The sequence below is a fragment of the Schistocerca cancellata genome, chromosome 5 (assembly GCF_023864275.1).
Source record: "Schistocerca cancellata isolate TAMUIC-IGC-003103 chromosome 5, iqSchCanc2.1, whole genome shotgun sequence".
Taxonomy (NCBI): Eukaryota; Metazoa; Arthropoda; class Insecta; order Orthoptera; family Acrididae; genus Schistocerca; species Schistocerca cancellata.
The window spans coordinates 413,199,913-413,227,329 of record NC_064630.1 but is presented as its reverse complement, the minus strand read 5'-3'; the positions used below and the strand labels follow the sequence as shown (position 1 = coordinate 413,227,329).

Here is a 27,417-nt window from a genome sequence, read left to right as displayed (position 1 = left end):
TTCCGTAAGATTCTTCCGATGAATCTGAGTCTGGTGTCTGCTTTTCCCACTACCTGCTTTATATGGTCATTCCACTTAAGGTCGCTCTGAATAGTTACACCTAGATATTTTACGGCAGACGCTGTCTCCAGCTGTTTGTCATCAATAGTGTAGCTGTGCAATAGTTGATATCTTTTACTATGTATGCGCAATATGTCACATTTATTTACGTTCAGGGTCAACTGCCAGAGTCTGCACCATTCATCAATTCTCTGCAGGTCGTTCTAGAAATTCTTACTATCTTTTGGCGTTGCTACTTTGGTATAAACGACTGCATCATCTGCGAATAGCCTTAAAGAGCATCCGACGCTTTCTACTAGATCATATATATATATATATATATATATATATATATATATATATATATATATATATATTAAACAGCAACGGTCCTATCACACTTCCCTGTGGCACTCCGGATGTTACCTTTACATCTGTCGATTTAGTTACGTTAAGAGCAACGTGTTGAGTTCTGTCTGCAACGAAGTCTTGAATCCAATCGCTGGCCTGTAAGCTCGTATTTTTTTCATTAAACGGCAGTGCGGGACAGTGTCAAATGCCTTACTGAAATCAAACCTGAGCACCGTTGTCCATTGCACTGTGGATCTGATGGAGGAATAGGGCGAGCTGAGTTTCGCAGGATCTCTGTTTGCGGAATCCATGTTGATTTTTATAGAGGAGATGTTCATTTTCCAAGAACGTCATAATTCTTGAGCAAAAAACATATCCCATAATTCTACAACAGATTGACGACAATGATATAGGTCTATAATTGTGTGGATCTGTCTTACGGCCTTTCTTAAAACAGGGAATGACCTGCGCTTTTTTCCAGTCGTTAGGTACCTTTCATTGCTCAAGCGATTTACAATAAACTGCTACTAGAAGGGAAGCAAGTTCTTTCGCACGATCTTTACAGAATCTTATAGGTATCTCATCTGGTCCTGAAGCCTTTGCACTACTAAGCGATTGTAGCTGCTTTTCTATTCCGCTATCGGTTATATCAATATGTGCCATTTCGACGTTCGCACGACGATTGAAAGGAGGGACAGTGTTACGATCTTCCGCGGTGAAACAACTTCGGAAGCCCGAATTCAGATTTTCGGCCTAATCTCTGTTATCTTCCGTTTCGGTGCCGATTTATGAATAGATTATTTTGACCCACTTACTGATTTTATATACTACCAAAATCTCTTAGGGTTTTTACTCAGGTCGATTGTCAATGTCTTACTTTCAAAATCATTGAACGCTTCTCTCATTGCTCTCCTTACGTTCGTTTTCGCTTCGTTCAGCTTTTATTTGTCAGCTAGGTTTTTACCTCTTGAATCTGAGATGAAGTGCTCTTTGTTTACGTAGCGCTTTCCTAGCACGGCTATTAAACCATGGTGGCTCTTTCTCATCCCTTAAAACCTTACTCGGAACATTCTTGTCTAGGGCATATTGAACGATGCCTTTGAATTTTTTTTCCATTTGTTCTCCACAACTTCGTGTTCATCACCGAATATTTGATGCTGATTGCTGAGATCCTGTCACCCCTGCTGAGCAAATATATCTTCCTACCTTTCTTAACATTCCTTGTAGGACCCGTCGTCATAGATGATGTCACAGCCTTATGATCACTGATACCTTCCTCTACGTTAACCGATTCGATAAGTTCAGGTCTGTTTGTTTCCGGGAGGTCTAAGACGTTACCCTCACTAGTTGGTTCTCTATCTATCTGCTCAAGGTAATTTTCGAATAAGACCTCCAGAATAATACCACACGATTCCCTGTTGCTGTCACCAGTTTTGACGGCATAACACTCTCAGTCTATACCTGTCAAGTTGAAGTTACCCCCTATTACAGCGGCAAGATCAGGAAGATTACTAATGATATTCTGAAAGCTCTGTCTGAAGCGTGCTACAACTACAGATCCTGACCCACGTGGTCTATAAAAGCATCCGATCAGGTTTTTTGACCATTCTTTGATACTCAATTTCACCCAGATTAATTGACATTCGGAATCTGTGATAACCTCGCTAGATTTTATGTAATTTTTTACTGCAATAAACCCGCCGCCACCATTGGCGACTAACCTAACCTTACGATAAACATTCCAGTCTGAACTTGGGATTTCGTTGTCATTGACGTCTGGCTTCAACCAGCTTTCTGTTCCCAATATAACCTTCAGTAAGCGATACTAATTCTGGGACCTTTCCTCGGATGCTTCTGCAGTTTACTAAAATCACATTAACCTTTTCTACCTCTGATCTGCGAAGACCAAGATTCTCCTAGGTCGCTGCGGCTGATTTAACAGGCAAATCGCCTTTGCTCCCAAGGGAGGGGTACTCTTACCTAAAAAAGCTCCATGTGCAGGGCACACTTACTCCGCTACCCTAGTAGGCGCTTCCTGCGTGTAGCGCACGCCTGACCTATTAAGGGGAATCTTACAGTACTGCACCCGATAGCTGAGGTCGTGAAATTCGCATCCCGTACCGTCACAGAGCCGTCTGAACCCCCCTTGTTGAGACCTTCCATTCTACTCCAAACCAGAGGACCGCAATCAACCCTGGATATGATGTTACAAATAGACAGCTTAGCCTGCACCCCGCGTGCGTTGTTAGGTGCCTTCGCCAAATCAGCCAGCCGCCGAAAGGAGCCGAGGATGGCCTCAGAACCCAAGCGGAAGGCGTCATTCGTGCCAACATGTGCCACTACATGCAGCCGGTTGCACCCAGTGCGCTCTACAGCCGCCGCCAGGGCCTCCTCCACATCACGGTTGAGACCTCCCAGCAAAAATACTGAATGCACACTGGAATTCTTTCTCGCCATGCCTGCTATCTCCCTGAGGGGCTCAATCACCTGCCTAACATTGGCGCTCCCAGTGACAAGCATACCCACTCTCTGTACTTGTCCGGACTGGGCAGGAAAATCGACTGCTAGCCCAACAGAAAAGGTCTCCCGTGCTGGCTTAGAGTTATCAACAACACTGGGAAGCACCTCGTACCTGTTGCTAAGACGTAGGGAGCAGACCACACAGCCTGCTCCTTCTTCCGCCTTACACCCAGTGACACGTGAACCCACCACTGTCTGCCACCCACTTTGGACTGAGGACAGACCGGTCAGACGTTGCGTACCGGAAGCCGCAGCAACGTTCGGGTCACCAGGGTATTCCAGTGGCACAAAAGGCGTCGCAGGTCTCGTCACTGGCACCCCGACATCACCACAACTTCGAGCATTAGCTAGAAGCTTGTCGACGGTAGCCAACGGAGCTTCCAGCTGTTTACGGACAGCAGCCAACTCTCCTTGTGTCCACTCACAACAAGCTCAGTCCCTGGCCGGACTTGTGTTCTTAACTATAATATGTGTTATCAATGATCTACCTGACAGGGTTTGACAGTCCACAGATTGGACCGATAAACCACAAGAAATTGCATGAATCAGTGTGGAAAGAATCTGCCCCCTCACACACACACACACACACACACACACACAACACACACGAGAAGATGTAAAAGAAAAAAATGACTTGCTTGAGCGTAGGCATAAATGACTGATTGCAACAACATTCCTCACTTTTACATGCCCACATAGCCTAGTCGGCAGACCTGTGTTCAGTGAAACATTCATAGTAATAACTACACTCTTCGATTTTATATAGTGCAACTTTTGATGTCAGCGTTATGAGAATTTGTTGCTGTTATACACTGCTGGCGACGCAAAATCCAACACCCCAAAGGATGCATCCAAATCAGCAGAAATTTGCAGCATACTTTTGCAGCGAGGAGAGATGCACTCGATTACTATTTCATTGCAGGCACACATCACAGGCGCCAATAGCGCCACCTGCAGTCGCTATATAAAGTGGGAAAAACGACCGTGTGGACGTACTGGAATTGTTCTTTCGTGCAATTGTTTTGCGTCAACAGCTTCAGTGTGTCTTGTAGAAGACAGTGAGCACGTGTCAGAGTTTGACCATTCAATGTGCAGGAGTGTCGACTGTCTGAAACATGTCCATTGCTGTATTTACCATTGAGTCAATGCCACAGGTGTTTGCACTGGCAGTGGTGGGATAAATGATGGACACAGACAAAAAATAGAACAAAATTGTTTCTGCTGATGAATCCCAATCGTGCCTGCACTACCACAATTACTGGATTAGAGTCTGAAGACACTGTAGTGAGAGACTGTTGAACTGTTGCCTTCTGCACCGCCATAGTGGTCCTGCTTTTGGTATTGTGGTTTGGGTTGCTACTGGATTCCAATCCTGCACCACCTATTATGCATTGCCAGTGCACTAACCAGCCATTGTTACATCTCTGAAGTGTTGGAGCCTATTGTCCTCCCATACCTTCAGAGCTTGACAGTGGCCACATTGCAACAGGATGCTGTGTGACCACATGTGGGCTGTGTGACCACATGTGGCATGCAATGTTCAAGACTTCTTCATTGCCCATTAGATGGCATTGCTGCCTTGACCTCCCTGTTCTCCCAATCACCTATCAAAAATGGCTGGTCGATGACTGCGGAGCAACGGGCTGGGATACATCACCTGCTGTCATGTGATATTAACTATTGCAACTTGTGGAAGCAGCATGGATTGCAATACCTCAATAATTCATCTAGAGCATCTTTGATTCAGTGACAAGGCATGTAGCAGCGTTAATAGCTAACAATGGCGACAACACTCAGTACTGATTTCATCATCTTCCTCTCTTCACATGGGGCTGTATTTTGAATTACTTTATCTTTGAACAATGTGTTATCTCCCAAATCAGTTTGGCTGTGATGTGTCCGTCATCCTTGGTGTTGCATTTTGGATGGCCAGCATTGTAGTTATCAAAATATTGCACGACACATGTACTTCTAAAATATTATGATGAACACTTTCCAAAAACTGTTATTCTGTGAATTCAGTTTCTTAGAAGTTACACTAAACTCATGTATTCAGCACTGGTGTAAACAAATTATTAGTGATCTGATGGAATTACATTTTCATGAAGATCTTTTGAGTCTCAGTTTATCTTTGATAAGGATAGAGGCTGAGGTAATGAATTAAAATTTGTACCAAAGTCAGGACTTGGACCCAGTTCTCCCACTTGCTAGGCACATCCCTGGCATTGTGGATAACATAACTACATGGACTATCCTCCCTAATGAAAACTTCAATTCACATCTCAGCCCAAGATCGGCTGTATTAGCTGTAATGCTGGGGTGGTGTAGTATATAGCACATCTAACTAGTAGGCAGGAGACTCGGCTTCAAGTACCAGCCTTGGCTTAAATTTTAATTCATTACTTTCGCTTCTATGCTTATCAAAAATTATTATTATTATTATTATTATTATTATTATTATTATTATCATATGTGACAAGTTGAATTTTGGGTGTTGAGGACTGAGGGGGGAGGTGTAGAATAACAAACCATGACCCATCAAGACCCAAATTCTAGAGCTGCACCTGCCTGCCTGAAAGTGAACAATCTGTATTTGATTGTCAGCTAGTTGAATCAGTATTAATGCTTAGTTCTGGTGCCCACTAATGAGAGTAGCAGTTTAGCTTCAAAATTTCAGCCACCACTGAGAATGAACAGTGGCTGATACAACAAGGGAATAGGGCTATGCACAGTGACCAACTGGAGTATTGCAGCTGTCAGTCATCACAAGAATGATAACTGAAGCTGTAAGTTTGCTCCATGGTGGAGCAGTAGATGTTGAAAGGACTTACATTCACAGAGTGTTGAAACCATCTTGACTAAATTAAGACTCAGCAAGGAAGAAGTACGCAACAGCACAGAAAAATACTTGGCAGTGCAAATGTATCAACTAAGCAAGATGTACAAAATGTTAAGACAATATTGGAACTAGGACACAAAATAAACAGTGCACTAGATTACAGCACATAGAATTAGAGTTCGATCAGACACAGTATCTGCAAGATCGACTTCTATAAGATGACAGATATTCGATCACACTTATCCTTGTAAATGGAAGAGTGTCAAATATTGGCAACATCCACCTCATAACTATAGGAAAATTGTGGCATCAAGAAATATCTGGGTTACTTGGTCTGACAGTCAACACAAAATTGACAGGAAAAAAGTTGCAACAATTGCAGTGACAGCAGCTGACAGCATAATGTTGGCAACTGGAGGACAGAAAACTCAGAGTCTTCATTCAAATTTCCATTGTCAAGATCTTATTCATGGACTGGAGAGTGATGAATTGGTAGAACAACTTTTGTTAAAAGAGAGAGAGTGTGTGTGTGTGTGTGTGTGTGTGTGTGTGTGTGTGTGTGTGTGTGTGTGTGGCAAATGATTAGCTTTTCAGAGCATTCACGCAATGTTGGAACCGGTGGCGACACCTACAACATGCTGACATGAGGAAAGTTTCCAACGGATTTCTCATATGCAAAGAGCAGTTGACTGGTGTAGCCTGGTGAAACGTTGTTGTGATGCCTCGTATAAGGAGGAGAAATGCGTACCATCATGTTTCCGACTTTGATAAAGGTCAGATTGTAGCCTATCGTGATTGCGGTTTATCGTATCGTGACATTACTGCCCGCATTGGTCGAGATCCAATGACTGTCACCAGAATATGGAATCAGTGGGTTCAGGAGGGTAATACGGAATGCCGTGCTGCATCCCAATGGTCTTGTATCACTAGCAGTCAAGATGACAGGCATCTTACCTGCATGGTTGTAACGGATCCTGCATCCATGTGTCAATCCCTGAGTCAACAGATGGGGATGTTTGCAACACAACAACCATCTGCATGAACAGTTTGATGATATTTGCAGCAGCATGGACTATCAGCTCGGAGACCATGGCTGTAGTTGCCCTTGACGCTGCATCACAGACAGGAGCGCCTATGATGGTGTCATTAACGATGAACCTGGGTGCATGAATGGCAAAACATCATTTTTTTTGGATGAATCCAGGTTCTGTTTACAGCATTATAATGGTCGCATCCATATTTGGCGACATTGTGGTGAACGCACAATGGAAGAGTGTATTCATCATCGCCATACTGGCTTATCTCCCAGTGTGATGGTATGGGGTGCCAATGATTACACGTCTCGGTCACCTCTTGTTCGCATTAACGGCACTTTAAACAGTGGATGTTACATTTCATATGTGTTACGACTCGTGGCTCTACCCTTCATTCGATCCCTGCGAAACCCTACATTTCAGCAGGATAATGCACGACCGCATGTTGTAGGTCCTGTAGGAGCCTTTCTGGCTACAGAAAATGTTCGACTGCTGCCCTGGCCAGCACATTCTCCAGATCTCTCACCAATTGAAAATGTCTGGTCAATGATGGCCGAGCAACTGGCTCGTCACAATACGCCAGTCACTACTCATGATGAAATGTGGTATCGTGTTGAAGCTGCAGGCGCAGCTGAACCTGTACACGCCATCCAAGCTCCATTTGACTCAATGCCCAGGCATATCAAGGCCATTATTACGGTCAGATGTGGTTGCCCGCATCTCGTGGTCGTGCGGTAGCGTTCTCGCTTCCCACGCCTGGGTTCCCGGGTTCGATTCCCGGCGGGGTCAGGGATTTTCTCTGCCTCGTGATGACTGGGTGTTGTGTGCTGTCCTTAGGTTAGTTAGGTTTAAGTAGTTCTAAGTTCTAGGGGACTTATGACCATAGCAGTTGAGTCCCATAGTGCTCAGAGCCATTTTTTTCAGACGTGGTTGTTCTGGGTAATGATTTCTCAGGATCTATGCACCAAAATTGTGTGAAAACGTAATCACATGTCAGTTCTAGTATAATATATTTGTCCAATGAATACCTGTTTATCATCTGCATTTAGCAATTTTAATGGCCAGTAGCGTATGTATTCTGATATTTTATGGAAAATAACTTCCTTACTAGCTCTGTCAGCATGGGAACATTTTGCAGTGCATCATATGTGTTACCAGTTAGAATCTACTATAACAGTCTGAAGTTCGGACATATAAGCAAACAGTACATGGTTTACCATGTAAGGCAGTCCCCACTTGTACACCTGTGCAGCTCTGACCCAATATACTGCACCAGATGTGGACAGACACACTTGGCAACAACCAAGAAACTATGTGCAGGGTATGAACGACACTGACAAATATATGAATTCACTGCATTACACAACATGTCAGAGATGCTTCTGAAGCTGTTCAGAGAAAAATCATATGCACAAGCAGTCAGGATACATTGTCATCAACTGTGTATGCCTACGGAAGGCTCACCTGTGTAAACAGATACCTATTACTCATGGAATGCATGAGATTTACCACGATGACCTGTACAAAACACCTGTACAGTGAAATTCCTACTCACACCCGAACTGCATTGGACATACAGCCATTGCATCAGCATTGGAATTTCATACAATAATTACATATTTTCTTGAGAATGAATTATGACTTCAGAGAAGAAGTGGAATCGCAAATCACCAGAATGGTTGTAGATATACACCCATGGCTCAATACAAAAATGATCCTGGTGACCTAAGTTGTACTGCAATAGACATCAATCATTACCACACCCAAGAAAGTAAATGAGAGAACCAGTACCACCGGGTACTAATGTTGAACATCTGGATGACCTCATTACGTGAATTTTTGAACGAATGAAGGGAGGCAAAACATTGAGTATTTGCTATCTGAAATAGCTTCCAGAGGAAAGGTTAAGTCAGTGCTAGTCATCCATACCTCCTTTGTCAGTAAAATTATCAGGGAATACAGTGTTACAGTGGAATGAAAGGTTCACAAAGGGCAATAAAATCTCTCTTATGGCTCCTGCTCAACCCAAATCTATTCCGCAATTTATAATTAGTGAATCCTTGATATTGCCAAAAGCTAATTTCTCATTTCCCAGTTACCAAGTTGTCCAAGCAGACAAAAACAGATGGTTTTGGAGGACCTGCTGCTTATTTTCAGGGGTATCGCATGCATTTATGTTAATATAAATAATATACCAGGAGGACTGAGGCATGTGCAATTGAAATTGATACTTTCCTGGAAATGTTAACTCTTAGGTCACTCAACAAGGCACCAAATACAGAATCACTATGAATAATAATACATCAGACATCAGCTACAAAACTTCAAAGCCCCTTATCCAGCATGCGATTCCAGGCACAGCAGTAGATTTGTAGATTATTCATGGAACTAATGGCTCAAGAAAATCTCTTACTTCTGAATGATTAAACCCCCTCTCACATTTGTCCACCTCAGCAATGCCAGTTGGCATCAGACTCATTGATGAGATCAGTCAGTGGAATGTACAACAGGACACTCTTGACTGTGATCATTTTCCAATCATAATCCCTCTCACACCTGTTTAAAGCATCCTTTCAGCCATGTATCCATATACCAATGGAATATCAGAAAGACAAATTGGAAGAAATATAATCTGACACTGAAAACAATGGGGACTTAAGAAAAAACAATCACAGAACAGACCATAGTTAGACCATTACAGCAATTACCTTGCTTTTGGTGGTTTGTGGAATGTCAAAACACAGTGACTGCGTGAAAGATCGCCGTTAGGCACTAAATGAAGAAAAATGTTACACTAGAAAATTACTTACATCTGAAACACATAGTTGCAAAATGAAAACCACTGTTGAAAAATAAGAAGAAAAGTAAAGGTTGGGAAGAATATTGCTCTAAACTAACCAAAGATACACGAGGGGTGAACTATGGCCTAAAATCAAATGCTACCACAACAAGAATGCGACTAAATGAAGGGAGCTGATAGGGATGGGTGTCTTGGAGGATATCTTACAAAAACTAACTCCATCATCAGAAAATTTTGAGCTCCCCCACTGCAAGGATAACAAAGTTCATAAGTTATTGCAACCCTTTGGTATGTCACAAATTGAGAGAAAAGCCTTGCTAGTGGCAGGTAACACAACACCAAACCCTGATGATTTACAATATAGCTTGATGACAGACTTGTTCATGGCAGGAAAACATCATTTTCTCAACATTCTGAGCAGAGTCTGGAACCAACAAATCAATGGTCATAAACCGAAGCTGTCAAGATTAATACCCTTTAAAAATCAGTAAGCCTATAGAATAAATTTGAGTCATACTGCCAAATCATATTGCTGCCCTGTACATATAAAATTTTGGAGGGATGAGTTGTTGTTGTTTTAATATTTAGGAGTAGAATAAGATTAAGATATACATTTCAGTTATGGAGGAGTGTCAATGTAGTACTTATTTTAAAAGAAAAAACAACCAGTTTTTACAATCACTGTATTTAGATACACTTTTAAAGGTCTTACCAAGAGTACAATGAAATGCAACTAATGTTTGTGGGGGAGACGGGGGATCATCAAACGATATGTCACTTGTGTGGAAAAATGTTCTCGAAATGGCCCTGTCGGTGGATTCAAGAGGATCATACTCAACAGCATGCAGCATCTCGCTGGCCACACATGGATAAGTCCGAGAGGACTGGTATATTGTTTCTTGGGGATGCCAAGTCTTCCATCCACATCAAGTACGTGGAATCAGGAAATGGACTTGTTTACAACAAGACAAGGATCCACATGGGCAATGTGACAATGTCTGAAGCAGCACAGACTGTCAGCACAACAAAAATTATTGCGACTTCTCTTCCAGTGTCATCAGAGAGGCATGCTGACAATGGTACAGCCAGGCACAACACTGCACACAGGAGTGATACCACATATCTTTTCTGATGAATCCCTATTCTGCATACATCATCAGGATGAATATACCCATTTATGAGGCTCCAAGAAGAATGAAAGTTGCCAATTTGCATTTACCATCATAACTTGGGCTCAGCATATAAGTGATGGTGTATGGTGCCATTGGGTACACAATGTTTTCACCTCTGGTTCACATGGCTGGTAACTTGGACAGCAGGAATTACAGTTCTGACATTTAATGTGGTGGCTGTCCCCTATATTGGAGGTCTCCATGACATTATCTTCCAACAAGATAATGTGAGTCTGCATGTTGCTTCTGCTGTCCTGACCTGTCTTGGTACAAGGGTGTTCTACAGTTACCCTGGCCAGCATGTTCTCGAAGTTTCTCATCCAATGAAAACATATGAACATGGACTGCTGAAAAGTTAGCATTCCACCACTTGCCAGCCACTCTGATTGATGAAGAAATGAAGCTGCATGGAGTGAGTTACCCATATTTCTCATCCAGTCTCACTTTGACTTGATGCCCAGCTGAGGTAGAGTCACTGTTGCTGCCAGAGGTGACAGTTCGCATTACTAAATTTTGTACCTTGTGTATCATTCTTCCTAATGTACTATATGCGCAGTAATTAAAATTTCATTATCTTTCCTAGTGTTGCAATTTAAATTTTCAGCAATGTATTACCTTTGAGATGTAGCAAATTGCATCACTTCACTTGCTCTAATTCTGCTTCTTAAATAAATGAGTATCATTTTTGTTTTCCAGTGTACACATAATGTGTACCTAAAATTGTTAAATCTCTACTCAAGCTATATTTTATTAAACTTTAGTATTAACATATAAACGTTTTCAGTGTATTGCTTCTTGCAGCTCTCAAATGTTGAAGAAAAGACATCTCTAAATGTTTATCACCAAAGCTGCTATTTATTTACTGGCTGACTAGTTTCGGGCTGTCCCCATTTTTACAAGCCCATCTCTTACAAAGAACAAAATTTTTGTAAATAGATGTGTCAAATGTGGAATATTTAGGATTTGTTTGGTGTGGACAGTTCTATTAATGTCATAACAATTAAATGTTACTCAGGTCTGAATTAAAAGATGTCACAATTGTATTTAAACCTTATTATACTATATTATGTTAACGGTCATGATTTTGACAGATGTTTATGCAAAGAATTTTATTATAAGGTCTTATATAATCTCTGATGTATTCAGTTTATTGTGTGATGTGTTATCACCACTCAATGTATTCAATATGAGAGACAGTGTTCCATCACATCACAGTTGTATAAAAAAATTTCATTTCCTTTTCAGCACTATGTAATAGGAAACATATTGTTTCATTTGTGTGTCAATGGGATCCACATACCATAGTATTGTTATGTTCTTATGTGAATGACTGTGAAACATGAATGAAACAATATTTTCCTCTTAAACAGTCTTGAAAGGGAAATGGAAAACGTATTATACTACTGGGATGTGATGAAACACTGTCTCTCACTCTGAATATAGTCAATGATATTAGTACATCATGAAGTAAACTGAATGCATCAGAAATTATATAAGAGCTTACAATAAAAATTATTCACATCAACACCTGTCAAAATTGTTATGGCACCTACATTAAATAAGAGAGCATGACACACCACGTAATCCAGTGAGTGCAAATTCTCCATTGTATATAATATATAGTTGTCACTTGTATCACATCATTCTGGATAATGAAGGTACCACAATTAAGAGAAATGTATATTATGCATATCAGTTAACATAATACCAGAAAGTATAAGGCCTATCAATTGATGATGCTATTTGCTTTTTCACTGATCATTTCTCGAATCTCTTAACAAAAAATTGGCACCAATTGGAATCCTTTGTAACCTATCCAAAGCTTTTGACTGTGTCAACCATGAAGTTCTGCTAAATAAAGCAGGCTACTATGGGTTAAGTGGAATAATGGGAACATGGATTAAATCCTACCGTACAGATAGGAAACAAAGAGTAATAATTTCTGACAGTAGTGGAATCCCAGCTTTATCCTAGTGGGGCACAATCAACACTGGAGTGCCTCAAGGCTTAGTACTGGGACCCATACTGTTTCTTATATTTACACACACCAAAAAAAGTTTTGCATCACCTAGGTTCCGAGAGTTCCAGAACTTGTACAGAAAATTGGAACAGAGATCACTATAAACATCATTTCCGCCCTTTTTATTGCTCATGAAAACCACACATTGCATGTTATACCACCATACAGCGAGAACTTCAGAGGTGGTGGTCCAGATTGCTGTACACATCGGTATCTCTAATATCCAGTAGCATGTCCTCTTGCATTGATGCATGTCTGTATTCATTGTGGCATACTATCCACAACTTCATCAAGCCACTGTTGGTCCAGATTGTCCCACTCCTCAACGGCAATTTGTCGTAGATCCCTCAGAGTGGTTGGTGGATCACGTTGTCCATAAAGAGCCCTTTTCAATCTCTCCTAGGCATGTTCGATAGGGCTCATGTCTGGAGAACATGCTGGCCACTCTAGTCGAGCGATGTCATTATCCTGAAGGAAGTCATTTACAAGATTAATTAGATTAGATTTACTTTCATTCCAATTGATCCATAGTGAGGAGTTCCTCCAGGATGTAGAACATGCCAGAAAAACAGTAATACATGACAAATATTTACAACTAAAACAAATAAGCTAATGTACCATTTCACATGTTCCAAGTGGAATGATATTTACAAACACTAATGCACTGAAATTAAAATAAAAAAGTTTTTTTTATTTATAAGGTAATAAACATGTAATAGAACTACTATAATACTTACTTACAATGAACACATTACTGCACTGAAATTGTGCAGAAGTTATATCCTACTTTCCTTTAGGCTTCTCTTAAACTGAATTTCATTGGTTGTTAAGCTTTTTATGGCTGCTGGGAAGTTACTGAAAAGCATAGTATGCCAGCTTTTTCATTTTATATCCCCTATGTCTAACACAGTTCGCATTACAAACAGAGATTTGTTAAGACGCTTCAGCAGTTCTGTAGTTTGCTCCTCCCAGTTGACTTTATTATCGAGCTGTAATCCCAAGAATTTAACACTGTGCACTGCTTCTATCTGCTTGTCATCGTATGTCAGGCATATAGTCATGGAACACCCCTTATAAGTTCTGAACTGCATGTAGTGTGTTTTTCAAAGCTTAGTGACAAAGAATTGGCTAGGAACCAGTGATTAATGTCCACAAATATTTTATTAGTCGATCTTTCTAAGACTACACTTGATTTGCTATTTATTGCAATGTTTATATCATTGGCAAACAAAACAAACTTGGCATCTGGTAATGTTACTGATGAAAGGTCATTGATATACACAAGAAAAGGTAAGGGCCTAAAATGGAACCTTGTGGGACCCCACATGTAATTAGTTCCCAGTTGGATGATGACTGATAGCTTAATACATGTCTCTTTCCTAATAACACCCTTTGTTTCCTGGCAGAGATATAAGATTTGAACCAATTTGCAGCATTTCCTGTTACACCATAATATCCTAATTTACTTAAAAGGATATTGTGATTTACACAGACAAATGCCTTTGGCTGATCACAACATATACCAGTTGCCAGCAATTTTTTGTCTAATGAATTAAGCACATGTTCACTGTAAGTGTAGATAGCCTTCTCAATATAAGAACCCTTTAGAAATCCGAACTGCGACTTTGACAGTATGTAATTTAAGATAAGATGGTTATAAAGCCAATTGTACATTACTTTTTCCAAAATTTTTGAGAATGCTGGCAAAAGTGGAATTGGACAGAAATTTGATGCCATTTTTTTATTTCCCTTCTTAAATAGTGGCTTAACTTCAGCATATTTCAACAATTCAGGAAATATTCCACTGATAAACGACTGGTTACACAGATAGCTTAATATGTTACTTAACTCAGAATCACATTCTTTAATTAACTCTGTTGATATTTCATCATACCCACTAGATGTCTTTGATTTTAAAGATTTTATGATGGACATTATTTTTGCTGGGGTAGTGAGGGTCAAATTCATATTATGGAAGTTACTTGAAATGTTTGGTCTGAGGTATTCCGTAGCAGCATCAACAGAACCTGACAACCCCATCTTTTCAGTAACAGTTATAAAATGTTTGTTAAAAAGTTCTGCAATGCTATACACGTCTGTCACCAATGTATCATTTACTCTTAATGCTATTTGTCCCTCTTCATGTCTGGTTCTACTGGTTTCCTCCTTCACTATATCCCACATTGTCTTTATTTTCTTATCTGATATGACTATCTTTTCCTTGTAATATATTTGCTTTTATGTCTGTATTATAGTCTTTAATATTTTGCAGTATTTTTTGTAATGTGCTTTAGCATCAACATCAGAACTGTTTCGGATTGACAGATACAGTTTTATTTTTGTTTTACAAGATACCCCTATTCCTTGAGTAATCCATGGTTTCTTTGTAGACTTTGGTCTAACCTTCATTAGTTTTGGGCTTTGGGGGAAAACAGTGTTCAAATAAGGTAAGCACTTTATTAGCAAAAGTGTTATATTTTTCATTCATGCCTTGAGCACAGTAAACATCAGTCCAGTGAATGCCTCTGAGGAGTGCCCTAAAATAATCAATTTTTGGCTTATTGATTACCCTCTTGACCTCAGATTTAACAGATTTTATATCGTGTTCGATATTAACATTTAACAGACGGAACTGCATGTCGTGATCTGAGAGTGCAATGACTATTGGTTTTGTAATATAATTTTGTTCATTGGACTTTTCTATAAAGGTATTATCAATGGCTGTTTGTGATCAGTTGGCTACCCTAGTGGGGAACTTTACAGTGGGAATTAAGTTGAATGATAGTGTTACTAACTCAAAGAAGTTCTTATTGGGAGAGTCTTTAAGGAAATCTACATTGAAATCACCAGCAACTACTATTTCTTTGTTTTTGGTAGTTAAATGGGCCAGTACAGCTTCAAGGTGGTTTATGAACAGATTAAAGTTACCTGCAGGTTCTCAGTATACACTTAATAGTATGAAGGATTTTCGTGAAATTCTGCTTCTGTTGCACATGCTTCCATATGCTGTACTTGGCAAAATTTGTGAACGTCTATGTTCTTAAATTTATGACAATTTCTGATGAATGTAGCAACTGCTCCTTTCTCCATTTCTGCTTTACAAAAGTGAGATGCTAACCTAAACCCTGTAACACTTAAAAGTTCTATACCAGTGGTCACATGATGTTCAGAGAGGCAGATTGTCAGTTGGGTTTGAAGACTCTAACTCATCTATGCAGACAATTAATTCATTAATTTTATTTCTCAGCCCTCAAACATTTTGATGCAATAAAGATAGCTGACATTTCATACTGACTGAGTTAAAATTGGGTAGAATTGAAATATCTGCTGACTGTTGAAAATTCTTAACCGATAGCTGTTTATGCTGATGTAATAAGCTAGAATTATGTTTTATGGTTTCTTTCTCAAACTGAAGGTTTGTCTCACTCCTAACCTCTCTTAAAATTTGGTTTCTTTCTGTCCTCCCTACCCTAAAAAATCAGTCTTTTCTGAACCCTATAACCACTGGTATTTTATCACTCATGACAGTTCCTCCCCCCCTCCCCCCCCCCTTTAACTTTCCTGCTATTTTCCCAGCCAGTTTACCCTTCCCTTTCCTGTTGAGGTGAAGGCCATGCCTAGTATAATCCCACCTATTGAGAGAATCAACAGGAACCACACCAATGTGTGACTGTGCACCCAACATAAGCAACCGTTCCAACTCCATATTAACTCTCTTGATGGAAGAGTTCAAATGAGGTCGGTCATGGCACCCAAGAACAGATACAAACTCAACACTAGTATGCTTCAATGCTGATGCAATCTTTGCCAGGACACACTCCATACTGTACCCAGGTTCTCTGTCAATACTATTACCTGTCCCACCCAGGAAATCCTTGCAAAGTGATCCTAAATCCTCTGTCACCTGCTCCAGACCAGCACTAGGTTTAAAAACATTGGTGACCTGGTATTCTGATCCTAGTTCATCCTGCAAAAGTTGACCAACACCTCTTCCATGGGAACCACCTAACAACAACACTTTCTTTCTTTTTACTGATTTCCCTACATTCTTACTTTTCAATTTGCTGCTGAATGTTTGTTGTGCCCCGTATACACCTGCAACTGCTTGAGGCTCTCCAGCTTCTAACTGAAGCAACAGGTCAAATATATTTTCCACATTCACCATGAAGATGTCAGACAAAGTACTAGGCCTGTTCCTCCTGTTTGGGTGGGTTTAGTGTCATATGTGAACAGTCAAAGGGAGTGTGTCTGTGATACAATATCCACAGTTGACATCTGTCTTCAGGAGTTCTGGGAACCAGGGTGATGCAAAACTTTTTTTGATATGTGTATAAATGACCTCCCACACTACACGACATCATTGAGCAATTTCACCATATTCGCTGATGATAATTCTCTTCTAGTTGACAAAGCAACAGGAAACAACCGGGAAACATCTGTGAACAATGCATTCGATGACATTCTGAAATGGTTTAGCTGTAATGGACTCTCTCTAAATATAAAAAAAAACCTCATTGTGCACAGTTTCTCGTGGCACATAAAGAACTGGGGGATATAAATATAGAATGTAATGGACAACAAATAAAGAAGTAAAGCTGTGAGGATGGGGCATGAGTCATGCTTGGGTAGCTCAGTTGGTAGAGCACTTGCCCGCGAAAGGCAGGGGTCCCGAGTTCAAGTCTTGGTCCGGCAAACAGTTTTAATCTGCCAAGAAGTTTCATATCAGCGCACACTCCGCTGCAGAGTGAAAATCTCATTCTGGAACAAATAAAGCAAGTCGACTCAGCTAAGTTTCTGGGTGTTGTACATAGACTGCAAGCTAAATTGGTCCAACCATGTCCTAGATCTAGAAAAACGGCTACATTCTGCAACATTTGCCTTATGCAAAATTGCATCAACCACACATAAGGAAGCCAGAAGAGCTGATTATTTTGAATATTTCCATGCACTTTTGGCTTACGGAATCATCTTTTGGGGCAACCAGCCCTTGGCAAAAAAAGTTTTTATTGCTCAGAAGTACATATGAGTGGTGTGCAACCAATGCACTTATGCAGGAGTCTCTTTAGGAAACTACAGGTATTTACAACGATATTTCAGCTCATATACTCCCTTGTATGTTTCATTAATAAAAACCACTCTCTCTTCAAAACCAATAGTGAATATCGTGGTCACAACACAAGATCAAAAGATGAATTTCATAGTAACCAGTCAAACTATACCCTTGTACAGAAAGGAGTAAATTATACAGGCATCAAAATTTACAATGCTCTACCCCAGTGTCATTAAGAGTCTTGCTCCTGAAACACCAAAGTTAAAGAGCAATCTGAAGAAATACCTAATACAAAAGTCATTCAATTAGTGAATTTTTTAGTACATAGGAGCAAGTTTTTATCATACAACCAAGTTAGCCATGCAATGTAAGCATAAATGAAACTATTTGTTGCTGTAATGTTATATTGTTGCTCAAATACTTTGATATTGTTAATCTGACTGTGTACATACATGTGTTAATTCTGATGTATGTAATATGTTTTTATTTCTTCTAGTGCCCCATGTTGTTACAATGAGTTTTGTCATGAATTCACCATATTGTGTGCTGCTGTATTATTAACATTGTAAAAATACTGATTCGTTCCATATCCTTGCAACTCCATTGCTGTCAGGATCAACAGAACTTGCAATGAAATAAAATAAAAATAAAAATATCCAAAATAAAAAATATGTTAGTAGTTACCAAATGAAACATATTTTTCCTGATATCTTTATTGTATACACTAGACATATACACTAGTGACAAATTTTGTTCTCTGTAATAGGTGGCTTGTGAATATGGGCAAACCTAAAACTAGTCAGCTAGTAAATAAATATCAGGTTTGGCATTAAACATTTAAAAATGTATTTTCTCCAATTTATTATTCAGTGTAGTTTACAAATGGCTGACAACAACAATATTATATTTAATTCATGTGGTAACATTTTATTTAAAGAAATGTTCATAAAGTGCGATAGCAGAAAACAGGGTACACATCAAGGGGCCACCGTGCTAAAATTGTTGGTTTTAAGATTGTCAGAGCTAATTTGAAAGCTCTTATTTTTTTCTTTGAAACAAAATTTTTATTTTTTCCAAAACTTGAGATCTCAAATTATTTCTATTCATATTTTTTTGTGTTCCAGAATTTTCCAAGCTTAAAATGTAATTCTTTCCAAAATCCATATTTAGAGTTTTGTACCCCTGATTTTTCTGTTTCCAAAAATTTATACTTTTACTAAAAAAAACATGTCTGTTTGTTAATTATTCAACTTGTGAAATGTAATTTACCAGATAATTCTCGGTGAACTTTGGAATCCAAGTGTACATGAAAACTTCTTTCTCATAAAATAAGACCTATTACTGTGTCATTTTCTAATTGTACATTTGGACAAACAAATCAACATAACTGCCTGTTATATTTTTCTGTCTCTCACCTTTTTTATCTTTCATGTTAATGTCTAAAATGTAATAAATCTGTATTTTACCATTTTGTAATTTCTGTGCTATGCATGTCTATAAATAGGAATCATGCGCAAAGCAGCAGTCAGTTTCTGGTAATTAAAATGATTACATCTATAGTGAGTCTGTATTATCAATTCTGTATTCAGAAAGCATACAGTGGTGTTCTAAGCCAATCATTGCCACTTGTGAACATTGTGATGCTTCCCCTAGTTGGTACAGCATACTGATCCATGTTACAGTATTGATTTTCGTGCATACAAGAAAGTTGATAATACAAACCAAATTTAGCATTAATAAATAACTTATTAAGAGAATGAAAAGTAAATTATGCCATGTTGCATACATTTATTCATAAACTGTCCACCATATCCAGTAATTGCAGGAAAAAGATTGCAAAAGAAATTCCATGAGAATTATAAGACACAAAACAAAAACTGGGTTGGTAATACTTCATTTCAGGTTCTGCAGTGAGTGATGCCACAATCATGACTATAGTGGCCTTTGTGATTGATAGTAAGTTATTTTAAATTTGATTTCTTTCTCAAGTTTCTATCAACATGAACATCGCACATTTAATTACATAAATTCTGTTAGATTCTTAGTGATCTGTATCTAAATCAGTTTTACTCAGATTACACATGACAGTTTTGATATGTGTAACTGACACATAATTTTTACAGATTTAATTAAACATTTTCTGCTATTTAATATTTATTTGGTATCACTTACCTGTTATACAGATTGCTGATCAGGCAGCATCAACATTTGGGTCATGCTGCTTTAGCAGAGGGGATGCAAAGGTTACTTTGGGTACTGGAACATTCCTTAATGTAAATACTGGACAAACACCACATGCATCTGTAGCAGGTAATATTATGAGCACACACATTATCTGCTGTTGCTGTTAACAATTCTGTTATAATTAATTTTTATACAGGTTGATTTCTTCCACTGTGTACAAACTATAGGGACTGATCTATGAGAGGATACGGAACAAAAAATGTCTAATGAAGTTATGTCTGAATATACATGGTTTCCATACTAGAGACCATTTATTCAATCATACATTGTTACAGAGACTGCAGTCTAATACACACTGTACTATACAGCCACAGCTATAGTACGTGTTGAAGATGGTTTCCATGTGTCTCAACACGTGTGTATGTTCCGTAGCGTGTTCTGTCTCACACATTCACATTGGCCAGGCTGCATCCGAACAATGTCAAAGGCAGCATGAATATGCTGCTCCAGTGTCTCCATGACTGGAATGGGCTCTGCATTCACAATACTTTTGAGATGACCCCATAACCAGAAAGTGCACTGGTTGAGATCTGGTGAATGAGCAGGCCACGCAACTGGACCCCCTCATCCAATCCATTGACCAGGGAAGACATAATTGAGATGCGTCCGGATGCTAACAGTGAAATGGGCTGGAGCACCATCATGTAGCAGCCACATAACCCTTCGAATCATCTGTGGCACTTCTTCAAGCAGGAATCAAAGTCACCCACAAGGAACACCAATAGTTCCGGTCTGTTAGGTGACTTGGAAGGAAGACTGGCCCCAAAATACTACCGCCAATTATCCCAGCCCACACACTCCTGCTGCACCGATGCTGATGATTCGCTGTCACCATACCATGGAGGTTCTGCATACTATCCCGTAGATGAATGTTATGAAAGTTGGAGATACCACTCAGCTATTAATAGGATGGATGACACAAATGCAAGAATCATGGTTGCCTGGTGAAGAAACCAGAGAGAAAATTGCTCCTGATGTGGAAAGTCAGTCGCTAGTAAGCCCTGCACATGCTGTAAGTGATAAGGCTAGTAACAATTGTCATGGAGAATATTCCACATAGTCCTCTGGCTTACTCTGTACTCATGGGCCAACTGCCTTGTACTGACATGGCAGCTGCCTTCCACATTGTTAATCACATTTTCATCCAAGTCTGGTGTCAGAACATTTTGGGTACATCCTTTATGGTTTCCTGCTTACTGAAATGACTCAGTCTCAGAGAAAAGGTGAAACACTGTCGCAAACAATGAATGCTGTGGTTGTTGTCAGCAGGGATAGGTCTCCTGATACAACCTTGCTGCCCGCCACCCATTGCCATTTGTCTTTCCATACATAAATACTATGTCGGCAAGCTCTTGACTGGAATATGGAACCATTGTGTACAATGCTGTATCACATCCATTACTAGGTGAGTCAGCAAGAGAAATGAATCAAATACAACATTACCGATTACTATGGCAGCAGACAGTGTTAGGGCATGGCATATGACGAACAGTACCACCCTCTAGGAGGAAGTCATGTATACTGTAGCTGTGGCTGCATGGTACAGTGCATATTATACTGCAGTCTCAGTAACAAAGTATGGTTGAATAAATAGTCTCTGCCATGGAACCTATGCAATTCTGAACATAAGTTCACTATAACTTTTTTGTTCTGTGTCCTCTCATTTGTTAAACCCTAGAGTTCGAACACAGTGGAAAAATCACGCTGTATAGTTAATTTTATGCTACTTCTGTGTCAGTTACATGGCAGGAACAAGGCCATGTATTTATGAATTCTATACCTAAGCAGTTTAGACAGTGATACTATGCTCAAATGAACAGTTTTTACACTGGTTTCTGGATTTTAGGGACATGGTTGCTATTTAAATTTTGCTACCCTTCATTAAAAAATTTTGGAGACATTTTAACTGTAATGAAACATTCTATCATCTTATTTAGTGAAAACTATGATAATACTGCCCAGTAGAACAAGTAGGAGACCTTTCCAATCTATTCACACTAATCACAGTGCAAATATAAACATCCAAGGTGAAAAATTTACTGATTCATGGTTATGTATAGGTGATGAAAGGAATTACCAGAATGAGTACCTGGCTCAAAATACAGAAATTGTGACCTGACTTCTGGAAATACTATATTATCTGCCAGCATTCCGATTTGAGCAAGTGATTATTTACACAGTGCGATAAGAAGCAGTGTTGTTGGCAACACATCTAGTTGATAAATATATGTAAATTATTGATCTAAATGGAGGTAAAAATATAAACAGTAGCAACAGTGGAGCATGCTGTGGAATGTAACAGGAGGGCATTGGTGTCCTGTTCCCCTGCAGAAATTATGTGGACAATCTCTTCCAACACCTATGTATATGATGTTCAAATATGGGAGACAGCTCATGAACACATACTGGTCAGTTACCTTCCACTAGTCGTAATTTTCTTCATTCCTAGTTTCTTGTCCAATGGCATCCTTTTCCTCTCTTTTATTTGTTTTCTTCTAAATTGCCATTCTTTCTTTGTGTCTATACCTATGTTTCTGTCAGTATGCTGTTGTCCCTTTATGTACAAAGCCATCCATTCTTTTTTCCTCATTTTTCTCTCCCCCTGATTTTTCCTGTCACTTTCTAATTATTGTTATACTTCTTGTTGCACTCTCCTCTATTTTCTTCCTATATCCATTTTGAAATGACAGACTTTTGATTTCCATTAGATCCTTGTATTTCTTGTCGGCATTGGAGCTGAGTGGTAAATGTAGCTGACTGCCACATGGGGGACAAGGGTTTGATTCCCAGTATTGCCAGGGAATTTTTCTTGAGGGGAGGGCTGGAATGAGGTGCATTCTGTCAGATGAGAAGATACTTGGTTGAGTAGTAGTGGTATCTGCTAAAATGACAATGGTCAGGAGTGTGATGATGAGAACTCCCCCCCCCCCTTCTCCCTCCCCCCTCCATCCAATTTGCATTCACATGATGCCATTGGCTGATGGATGACATGACTGTCGATCAGGCCCAGTTGGCCCATCTACGGTCAGAATAGTTACATTGTTGCTTGTATTTCCTAAGCATTTCTGTTCTGTTTATATCCGTCATTCCCATTTTTGTCAAACTGAGCATCTACTGCTCATTATTATTTTGGATTTTGTCTCTTCCCTGTTATTCCATTGTTACTTCCCTGTATGAGGCCAAGAAGGAAGTTCCTCATTCTGTCAGCAAAGACTGTATTTTTTATGCCTTTTCTTGGGCAGTCAACTTTTTATTAATGTACTTTGTAAGGTTTTTCCACTGCATATATTCAGCCCCTGAAGTGCAATTTTAGTGTGTCTGCAAAATTCCTGCCTACCACTGCTGTATCTCTTTAGTAAACTCAAAACATTGTCAAAACATGAATTTCTTTAGACATGGGAATAGAAAGATTCAGAGGTTGCCAAATTCAGTGAATATAGTATATGTACCAACAGTTTGTACACTATATATTTTACTTCTTCTCATTGCCAAAACACTTTTGTGGGCAGGTGCATCATCCACACAAATTACAAAATTTTCCTTCTGCAATCCAGGTATTTTTGTGCACATCTTTTCATCCAATTTGTGCAGAAGATTTTCATGTAATTCTATGAAAGGAGAATTCAATTAAGCAGACATAAATTATGAGATAGAACTACTATCCAGTTCATACCCTCAGGAGGTGAAATCTGTAGTACTGCTGATACACACATACAAATGTCACATCATTCCATCCAACGACTCCTGTGCTTGATCTCCATTATCATATCCCTCCTCTCTTTCTTATTTATACTTTTTATTATATATACACATACAGGGTGTCCTAGGAGGAATGATCAACCTTCAGCAACATGGCACGAATGATCTTTCAAAGCATAACTTCTATTAAACATGGACTCTAAAACGCATTAAGTTCTATGACCACTTCTTCATCTTCACTTTGCTTTCCATATTTTGGGAGAAGGATGTATGGATCAAAATAAGAAAAAAATTGTGCATTAAACATGGACTCTAAAATGCCTACCTTAAGAGTTATGAGCACTTCCGCCACAGAAGAAGCTCTTGAGGTATTCTATTTAGAGCCGATATTCAGTGAACTGTATATTTTGTTTTGTTCCACACTGCCATCTCTCAAAATATGGAAAGCAAAGAGCTTGCAGTAGAAGTGGATTGTTTCACTATATCAATGATGAAGTAATGCTCTTGGGTGTTAAGGTATGCATTTTAGAACCCATGTTTACTATACATTTTTGCTTCACATGGTCATTCCTGTTATATCCATGAATATTGATATTCATACTTGGACATCCTTTGTACTACATTTATTATGACTTTTGTTCCATTTCCTAATTCTTAGTAGCACTGTTCATCTCTCTTGCCCCTGGTGTATCTTTACTCCTCACTGTGTCCTTATCATCTCGGGTCTGAAGCTGACATATTGCTTACCAGTGTCTCATCTCTGACCTACTTTCTTTTACACCTACCCTTCAATCTTTATGTACGTCCATCTGAAAGTTCTGACAGCTAGGTAGTGTGTAACTTGTCAAAGTGTGATTCATTACTTATAATGAATTTTGTTAGTAAATATATAATGTGTAAAAAACTATATGTACACAAAATTATGGTGTATTTAGAGGAGAGAAAAATAAATACTTTTCTTGAGTGATGAAAATTTCACAGGTGCACAGTTTCCCTGTTAGGTGTTCATGGAGGTTTTGATGCTAGTGATGTTCAGAGACAGTGTTCAAATTGCCATGTGATGAATATCGTTTTAGAGATGTTGCTGACCTATGGACTTCTTTTGTTGTGGGGAGATGAAGCACTTGGTGTACAAGATACCAAGAGAGAAGAGCTGGTTGCCTCTTTGGCTGAAAGTGCAGTCATTATTCGTGAAATACTTGGTTGTTTTGAGCATGTTACAAAATCATCAGCACCCAGGTGTCAGTTGCGCATTAATGTAAACAGACAACATCTCCACCAACATCCCTAAAACAGTTTCCATCATGTGGCAGTTTCAACAGCATTTCTGAACATCGCTATTATCAAAACCTTCATGGACTCTAGTGGGAAAACAGTGCACATGAATCATTTTTGTTGCACAAGAATTTGTTTCTTTTTAATCTCCTATAAATACTCTAAACTTTTATATGCATAGTCTTTTTACATCCTGAATGTATTGCAAAAGAGCAGTTAAAATGCCTAACTACATGAAGAGATACATACAAAATGATTGTGAGTGAACGTCACATACTGCTTACTTTTGAGCACTCAGTGCTTTGTATCCAAGTGATGAGTAATCCCAGAAAATTATTCCATGAGCTGTAATTGAGAGGAAATATGCAAAATATTTTAGGAGGTTGATTTGTTTGTTTCCAAGACTAGCAATTGTATGAAGAGTAAAAGCAGCAGAACATAATTGTTTGAGCAGTGCAGTAATATGCTTCTCTCAGTTCAAGTTTTCATCTATATGTACACCCAGAAATTTGGAACATTCTACCCTGCTTGCTAACTCCTGTTCATGTGCTGCATGAATTGTTGGTATGATTCTGTTTGTTGTGCATAACTGAATGTAGTTTTGTGTGTTTTCACAAAATTTCAGGCAAGTCTGTTTTTGGAGAACTAATTAATAATTTATCAAACATCATTAACAATTCCATCTGTTGCTTTCCCTCTAATAAGATTTATTGTAACACTAATGTTGTCTGCAGAAAGTGCCAACTCTGCTTGATGAATATTATATGGAAGCTCACTCACATATATATGGAATAGGACTGTACTGAAAAGCACACCTCACAGACAAATGAAGATAATCATAGGTGATTATAGAGTAGTGGAAATCAGTATAAAGGCATGGATATTTGTAGGAAAATTAACATTGTCAGCTCGAACAGTTGTACACAGTTTACATGTAATAGTATCAAATCCGGTATACTGACAAACACAGTCAAATGGTATTGCATTTAATGTCAGTAGTACAGTATACCAGCAATTCAGGTAGTAGAGGTTGAAACTCATTATAAAGGCAGTTGGCTCTTTGTGTTGTTAGTGTGTGCACATGTGCCTCTACTGCAGAAAGGAAACAGACACCATTAATGACAGTGTGTGTTGTGTGCATAAACAAGGACTGTAGAATGCCACATGTAAAACAGTGATTACGAGATGAAAAAGCAAGAATCAGTGTGTACATGGAAATGGGCCTCTCTAACCGTCAAATAACCAAGAAGTTGAACTGTTCAAGCACAGCGATTGATAATTTCAGTAGATTGGGCGTACAGTTGGATAGAGTGATTTTCACTGAAGAGAAGTAGTTAAATTTATATGGGCCTGATGAATTTCAGTACTATTGGCATGATCTGAGAACAGAGCACATGTAAGAATGAGCAAAAATTTTGGTGGTGGAAGTGTTATGATTTGGGCAGCCTTCTGCACTAAAGGAAAATCGTGCATTTGTTGACCGAACACTACAATGAACTCTAACATGCACACTGAGATGCTAGGGACATAACTGATTAGAATGTATGAGGACCTAGGGAACAGAAGTCTAATGTTCCAACAAGATAATACATTTGTGCATGTTCCTGCTGCAACCAAAAAATCGTTTGAAGATAAAGATATCTGTCTTGCCCTGGCCTGCACGTAGTCCAGATGTGAACCTCATGGAAAACCTTTGGGGAATACTTGCAAGGCATGTTTATCATAATAGAAGGCAATCTGAGGTCGTACGGGAGCTGAAAAGTGCAATATGAGAAGAGGGGGCCACAGTTTCACTGTAAGAACTACAAAACCTAACAAAATTGATGCAGAAGAGAATTTTTGAGGTAATTGTGAAGAATGGAAATCGGACAAAGTACCAACAATGCAATAACACAACAGGACAGTTTCTAACCATGAAATACAAACGCCTTATTTTGGTACTCATGTCATGAAAGAAACTATGTAATTTCATGATAATTGTTTATGTCTTACATGTATCTACTACTTTCATGTCAAATTCAGTACAGTATGCTACGGACATTGTACTATTACTGTTGTAGAAACCCTGCCTTTATACTGATTTCCACTACTGTAATGTACAGACTGGAGGGGAATGTAAGGGAATAGTAGGCGAATATTCAGCACACCAGAGGACAAATAAAAATTAGAAAAGATTAACTGAACTTCGTTGAGGACACAAAATGAGACTGATGACAACACACTTCAGGGCCAAAGTGGGTAAGAGAAAGACATGAACAATCTCATGCACCCACCTCGGGGAATTACAGACTGACCCTGTAGCAGGCAGTGGGACAAACACTGGAGAGATAATGAACATCAAGGCTAGGAAGAGCACAAAACTCAGATCACTATC

The 27,417-nt window shown here is 39.1% G+C and overlaps 1 protein-coding gene across 1 annotated transcript in view; it reads left to right on the top strand.

Moving 5' to 3' along the window:
* LOC126187541 (putative glycerol kinase 5) overlaps positions 1–27,417 on the top strand; it is a 417,517-nt gene that overhangs the window by 300,723 nt on the left and 89,377 nt on the right. The window contains exon 6 of the mRNA XM_049928689.1: positions 20,009–20,135. Coding sequence (XP_049784646.1) covers positions 20,009–20,135 — 127 coding nt within the window. The remainder of the gene's footprint in view (positions 1–20,008; positions 20,136–27,417) is intronic.